The sequence below is a fragment of the Amphiura filiformis genome, chromosome 19 (genome assembly GCF_039555335.1).
Source record: "Amphiura filiformis chromosome 19, Afil_fr2py, whole genome shotgun sequence".
NCBI lineage: Eukaryota > Metazoa > Echinodermata > Ophiuroidea > Amphilepidida > Amphiuridae > Amphiura > Amphiura filiformis.
In genome coordinates, this window is record NC_092646.1 from 35,173,771 (window position 1) to 35,181,427 (window position 7,657).

Consider the following 7,657-nt stretch of genomic DNA (forward strand, 5'->3'; position numbering starts at 1 on the left):
GCTATAATGTAGGCCTAGCTTTTAACACGGGCTCGCTAAAATGTTTTGCTGCAACTTTAAAACATGATGACGTGACTGACTGCTTCTCTGAGACAGTGGCGGATCCAGGAATTTGGAAGGGGGCACACTCGGAAGTTTTTTGCCGCCACCTGTCTTGAATGGCCACGTAGCACCATTGTGTCGCGCGCCGTGCAGCCGGCTGTGTCATCTTTATCGCATTGCGCACAACTTCCTCCTCGCCTGGTTACAATTGTAGCGTTGAGGAGTATACAAGCAGAAGCAGAAGCAGAAGTCCCCTCAGAATTGGAAACTGGGTCAAAGCAAAGGCCTTGAAGCCATTTCGGGGGATCATTGGGTGTAAGCTGATGTAAAGGGGGGGGGGTTATTGGGTGACAGATTTGAAAAAAAGTCCACTTTTCAGATGGAATGTTAAGATTAAATGATAGGGGTGGGTGAGCCCACTTTAGTGGAACTTGAAAGTCCACATTTTGGAAATTCTGCGACCCCGCAAATAAATCCTGGCTAGGCCAACAAAAAAAAAGGTTTGTCTCACGAACACGCGCGCATAAGTATGTGAAAGCGATACAGCGCGTTTGTCTACGCGCTGACCGCCTTTTTAAAGGTTTTTTTTTTTTCCCCGATTTTTCCGGTTCCCGATAGTTCGACCAACGTAAAAAAAATGAATTCCTCAATGTCAGAAAACCATCGAAAATGTCAGGCAGCGCGTATGCCATTAGTGTTGCAGATAGCCCGTAACCCACACCGTAGCCTCAGTCTCGCTAGTTTCACGCCATCCTTGCAACGGCACGGAGCGTAAAGCCGACGAAGCAAAGTGGATGCAATATAAAAGGACTTAGACTACGGAGAACTCTGCGATCGAGTGAAGCCATGTTGTTTTCATAAATTTTTGTATTTTTTGTAGCTGTTTTTTAACGAATTTTTTACCGTTTATTTCAACATGATTGTTCGTATTCGTATAGTTAAAACAGGGGGGACTGTGCTGAGGAATTGGGCACTGCATCGGTGCGCCGATTCGGTTACAATGAATGCCCTAAAAAATGAGTTGGTGTCGGGGCGAAGAATTACAGAATATTAACATTGTAAATTTGTTGCTTCTCTTTCATTGTAAGACCACTTGTAGTTTTCCAATACCTGTCTTGTGATTTTCATTTGTCTCAGGCTAAAAAAAAAAAAAACAAAACAAAAAAACGCATTAGCATAGCTTCTAAACCAAAAAAAAAAAAAAAAAAAAAAAAGCATAGCACTTAGCTTTTTTGGCAAATGTTCGTGAGACAAACCTTTTTTTTTTTGGCCCTATAATGTAGGCCTAGCTTTTAACACGGGCTCGCTAAAATGTTTTGCTGCAACTTTAAAACATGATGCTTACATGTTTTATACCATTATAACCCGAAATTGAAACGTTTTCTAGCAACCTGTTTAACATTAAATGAAAGGGGGGGGTTATTGGGTGACAGATTTGCAAAAAAGTCCACTTTCAGATGGAATGTTAAAATATAGCCAACAGAGTCGTTCAACTGTTCAGTATAGCCCGAAAAGATTAAATGATAGGGGGTGGGTGAGCCCACTTTAGTGGAACTTGAAAGTCCACATTTTGGAAATTCTGCGACCCCGCAAATAAATCCTGGCTATAATGTAGGCCTAGCTTTTAACACGGACTCGCTAAAATGTTTTGCTGCAACTTTTAAACATGATGCTTACATGTTTTATACCATTATAACCCGAAATTGAAACGTTTTCTAGCAACCTCTTTAACATTAATGTTTTATGTTTGTTGGGATAAAGTTAAAATCAACCATTTTGTCACGAGCTGTTTCAAAAGAAATCTGAGGGATTGAGTGAGTAACAACATTATCACAGGTCTGGATATTCACTTTAAGTTATATAGCTTCTTTAATATGACAGGAGCTAACATATATGATTATCAAGCTAACATGGTCATTACTATATATAGGCCTACATGCTATACTGGATGAATAATCTACACCAAGACACCATGATTATCATCATCACCGTTTACCATGTTTACTAACCACTCCCGTGTACTAACCGCTCCCGTTTACTCAACTAGCGGGGACCCGCGCGAAGCGCGGGTCTCCCGCTAGTACATATAATAATGAATGGCACTTTACTTTGGGCATTATTTATTGCATCCCAGCAAACACAAAAACGTTTTAAAAACGTTTTTAATAAGTTATATTTTGGCGTTTGGTTTATATAAAAACGTTTTAATAACATTTAAATGTCGGGTTATATAAAGGTCATGAAAACATTTTAAAAACGTTATTGCAAATATTTTGGGCAAACATTTTTCGCAAAATATTTTTTCAACCCCAAAATAACATTCTGTTTAGAATGTTTTGTATCAAGTTTTCAAAAATGTTTTTGGAATGTTATTAAAACCTTTTATAGCCTTTATATAATCCGACATTTAAATGATTTTTAATGTTATGAAAACGTTTTATACCCTTAATATACCCTTTATATATAACCCGACATTTAAACGTTTTCTGACAACCTTTTATAACCTTTTGCGAATGATGTCGAAAACGTTTTGTGTTTGCTGGGTCTGTGAATTTTGTTCGTTGTGAACAATTCTAACTAAAAATGAAGATGATTTACTCACGTTTTAGTGACGTTTCACCACTACACTAGTGGTTTCATCATACTGGCAACTCATCACATCAGACTGTTTTTACGGACGTTCTTTGTCCCCATTGCTCTAGGCCATACTTTAGACCTATTTCCGTTTATTACTAGTTGTAACATTTCCTCTAAGTTCTAAGTTTTATGTTACCAGTCTGATGAAACCACTCGTGTTGTTGGAATTGTTCACAAGAAACAAAATTCACAGTTGAAATCAGCATTGTTCAAAGATTATTTGTTTTTATTTTGTAACAATAAATGAAGACCTGAGCGCAAGAAGACCATAAGTCCATTTGGCCCCTCAACATGTATACACTAAAGTTGCGCATAGTTTTGCATAGTTTGGTAATGTCTTATACATGTTCAGGGGCCGTAACAAATCTTTCACAACCTTTCATGATGTTTTCACTCTGGAACATGTATTAAACATTATAACACCATATGAATCTATACGTAACTTTAGTGTATACATGTTGAGGGGCCTAGTGGACTTACGGTCTTCTTGAGCTCAGGTCTTCAATTATGAACAATGAATAAGTACATATGAAATTTAGCTTATTGAAACTGATGAAATTTGACACCGTATTAAGTATGTCCTGCCTATTGGAGAATCTGTATACTGTAAATTTGTCTGCTTACCAACATTTTATTACTGGCTGTCATTCATAATAATTATGATGTTACCATAGTTACTCTATCACAGTTATATCTCCAGCCTGTGGCCACTTTTCTCCATTCATAATTACAAATGAAACCCTTTGTCCTTCCACAAGCGTTTGGAACCCATCGGTGTTGATCGCCTGAAAATGAGCGAAGACATCTGCACCTCCACCGTCTGGAGTAATGAAGCCAAAGCCCGTTGAGTCATTAAACCATTTCACTGTACCATAGGACAGTTCTCTGCGACTATTAGCTCTGTGAAAGAAACGGAGACAAATTACAAATAAGTTGCACATCAGATGTCGTTTTACAGAACTGGAAGTCCAGTTATTCTGATTAGCCGAGTGTCTTTTTCATATCGCCTACACCTTTAGTAGGGAGGCTACTTCAATTTGACACAAATGATGGTGTGTTTTGCTATTTGATGGGCCAAAGCGCGCAAAGCGCAACATTGTGCTATTTAATAATAATAATAATAATAATAATAATAATAATAATAATAATAATAATAATAATAATAATAATAATAATAATAATAATAATAAAGACAGATTTAATATAGCGCCTAATGCAAATGCCTATAGGCGCTTTACACAACATGCAGAAACAGATTAAAATAACTTAAACTACATAATAATAAACAAAATTTTATACAAGAACATCATAATCCACGCTGCTTCCCATGTGCCAAATAAAGAAAACGAGGAGGCACGACAAAAGGCACGTATGCAGCGACGAGGAGAATGACTTTAGTACATTATATTTCATAATATCAATTTATTTATTTATTTATTTATTAAAACTTCTTTTGTCTGGGTTACAAAACGCAGTGTAATCACTGTTTTTCAGTTTGGCCAGGAGTCAAACTTAAAACATCAACATAACCAATACATTACATTAAGTATAATCAAATTGCTCAATTTAACAAAATTAGACCAGCTAGGCATAAGATTTGCATACAAACAACAATGATATATAAAAAACAGTGATATTGCACTATAGGACATCATAAGGTGAAATTTACTTGCAAGCATATTTAAAATAACCAACTGTAGCTGGCAACGGATTTTTGGCTCTGGTAGGAAGTAGGTTAAAGGACAGTGCACCTCTGGAGGAAAATTTGGCAGAGGCACTTCGGTTATTTGGAGGGACAAGATTACCTTGGGATGCGGATCTTGTGGAGTGGCCATGACTGTTACTGACTGTGGAAAAGATGTTACATAAAGGCAGTGGGAGGATGTTACTATAAAGGCTCTTATAGACCATGATGTTAAGGTGGATATTGCGACGATCATCAAGTTTGTACCACTTCAAGGTATTTAGAAGCACATCAGTGGGATATCTGCGTGGGAGACCAAGAATTATTTTGCCATACCAGCAGTATTTTGTAACCTGTCAAGCGTTTTCAGTAGGGTCTTACCAGCATTTCCCCACACTGAGTCGCAGTAGTCCATGTGAGGTAAAATAAGATCTTTATATCAATAAGCACATATTAAGCAAATATAATTATAAATATACACATATTTTAAAATATAGAATTGCACTACAACCCAAAAACAGCATATCGAGCACACCACTGCATGAATACAATCAAAAAGCTGTGACCGACACAGGCGAAAACTTTTTTGCCCTATTTGGGTCCAAAATTCAGAAGAGAGATGGCACCCTTCAGTTATTTGGGGTCACGTGATATATCAAGGGTATATAAACCGGTGCGCCGATCATTCTCTGCTCTGTCCGGAAAGGTCCAGAGAGCTTGCATAGTATTTGTTTGCGGGCAACTCAATCCAAACCTCCACGTGGTGCCGGATGGGTAACGCTAACTTGGGCAATGGGGAACAGACTTGGATGCAAGGAAGTCAGCTAGCGGAGGATCATGTATAGTTTTGGCCACGTTCTAGCCCTTTCTCGGCTGACTCAGCCTGGTGTGGCTCTGAAAAGACACCGTTTGGTTTTTAAACACGCCTGCAATGAAATGAAATCTCCGTACGAGTTTACAGGAAGAGACATATACAACGTGGCATCAAGCTGATAGAAAATAACTAAGATGCAGTGAAGCATTATAACGCCCGATATAACGTTTTGTGATTGAATGAAGATATACAGGTGCAATGTGACAAAGGAGTGAGTACTGGCACAAATAACCTTATGAGTTGAAAGTGCCATTCAAATCTACAAAAACGAAAACCGAAATTCGTTGCTTTTCCATACCCGGCGACCGTCGAGGCAGGTTGATCATACCACTCTTCTGCACCAATTCCACTACTATATCATTCCCTGACCGATCACCTGGATCCGTGCCCAGAACCCTAAATAAACGAATAAGACACCGGGCTACCTTTAATAGCAAAAATACACGTCGATTTCAACCAATGGTTCAAGTAATGTAATGTTAAACTTACATTTCATTTTCAGCTCTTTCTACGTCATGAAGAAGGTCAATCAAATCCAGTAGCTCTCTGTATAAAATATTATTAAAAATAATAGTGTAGGATTGACGATGTTTGTTTATTGAAGTTATGTTAAACAAATCCTATCACTTTATCCCCTTCTCCATCCCCTCTTTCTTTCTTTTTCTTCTTGTCGTCCTCCACTGTAGATCTTACCGCTATCCTTCAACACCCCTCCTATGTCCCTGGGTTTTTAAAATGGAAATTCGTGAAATTAAAACAACAACAACATTAATTGAATAGGCCTATATATGGGGGTATCCAACAGTTTTTGACATCACCCAGAAGTAAAGGAGCAATATCGATGAAATTTTGTCAGTGTAATCACTGGTTCTTATGTACATTATGGTCCAAATTCTGTATCATTGCCCCCCGGTGCCACAACCCTTCTCAGTGTTTTGGGTTCCCTGATCTTTTTGCTTTGTTATAATTCCTCTGTTTTGCTCTGTATAAGAGGAAGAGGAATATAGAAAAGGATGTGGCACGATATCTTACCAAATAACTCACACCTGATCATATCGAATCGGAGACAGTATGTAAGATAAGAAAAACTAGACTTAGCTGTGGTCTAACCCACGAACACAGCCGTGTTGTGACCCCTAATGACCTTTGACCCCAAAATATATGAAAACGCCCATAGACATTGGCTAATGTCAATGCATGGGTGCACGTGGCACCACTTTGCTATGTTACTTGTGGCAGAAGGGGCATTTTGAAGGTTTTTCGTCTCAGACCGGAAGTGACCCCTTAATGACATTTGACCCCAAATAAAAAATACCTCATATGAATTGGGTAACCACAATTCCTGTGTGAACACACCGTTACTGTCCTATGTTTTTCTTAGCAAATAAAATTTTTTGAAGGTTTTTCGTTTTATACCGGAAGTGACCCCTTAATGACCTTTGACCCAAATATGTGAGGACCCCATAGACACTGGGTAATAACAATACATGTGTGCAAGTGGTGTCACTGTCCTACGTAATTTGTGGGAGGAGAAGCATTTTAAAGGTATTTCGTTTTATACCGGAAGTGGCCCCTTAATGACCTTTGACCCTAAATAAAAATACCACATATACACAGGGTAACTACAATTTATGTGTGAACATACCGTTACTGTCCTATGTTTTTCTTAGCAAATAAAAATTTTTGAAGGTTTTTTGTTTTATACCGGAAATGACCCCTTAATGACATTTGACCCAAATCTGTGAGGACCCCATAGACACTGGGTAATAGCAATGCATGTGTGCAAGTGGGGTCACTGTCATTCGTAATCTGTAGGAGAAGAAGCATTTTGAGTTGAAATCACGTTTTTGACCCCTATGACCCAGCGTGACCTTTGACCCCACGAGATTCATGTGACATGTAGGGGCATGGTCAATGACGTCACGGCTGTGTAACAACATTATTTGCCAAACGTTTCCTACCTCAAATCTGTTGGTGCCGACTCAGCCCCGTTGAAAGCAGCGGCCATGATGGTCACGAGTAATAAAATCTTGGTCAATGCTGAAATCATTGTTACTCTCGCCAAGACTTGGAAATATCTGTTGCAATAAAATTACCAAAAGAGTCAAATAAACTGGAATGTCCGTCACAGGGTGTAGGTAAAATTAAAAAATCAAAATATCATTCATGATTTCTTTTCACAGAATTCAAAGGCCCATTTTACTCTGTTATCTTCTATAAAATTTGCATCAAAATTATGTAACCATTTCATAATCTAACACATTTCAAGTTCCTTCACAACATCGTCATTCCAGAAGAAAACATACAGGGTGTTCCAAAAACAATTTAACCCAATTTCGAAGGTTGATATCTAAATGTTGAAAAGTCTGTTTCAATTTGTTGTTGCAAATTCCTAAAAACCATCCTTGGTGAACAAAATA

At 38.2% G+C, this 7,657-nt stretch overlaps 1 protein-coding gene across 1 annotated transcript; it reads right to left on the reverse strand.

Annotated features, from left to right (window-relative positions):
* Positions 1 to 2,273: 2,273 nt before the first annotated feature.
* Positions 2,274 to 7,313, reverse strand: LOC140140714 (cold shock-like protein CspE). Its single transcript, XM_072162470.1, has 3 exons — positions 7,199 to 7,313; positions 5,727 to 5,783; positions 2,274 to 3,579 (listed from the first exon to the last, which is right to left on the reverse strand). Exons 1-3 carry the CDS (start codon positions 7,285 to 7,287, stop codon positions 3,354 to 3,356), a joined length of 372 nt encoding a protein of 123 aa, XP_072018571.1. The 5' UTR covers positions 7,288 to 7,313; the 3' UTR covers positions 2,274 to 3,353.
* Positions 7,314 to 7,657: the final 344 nt, after the last annotated feature.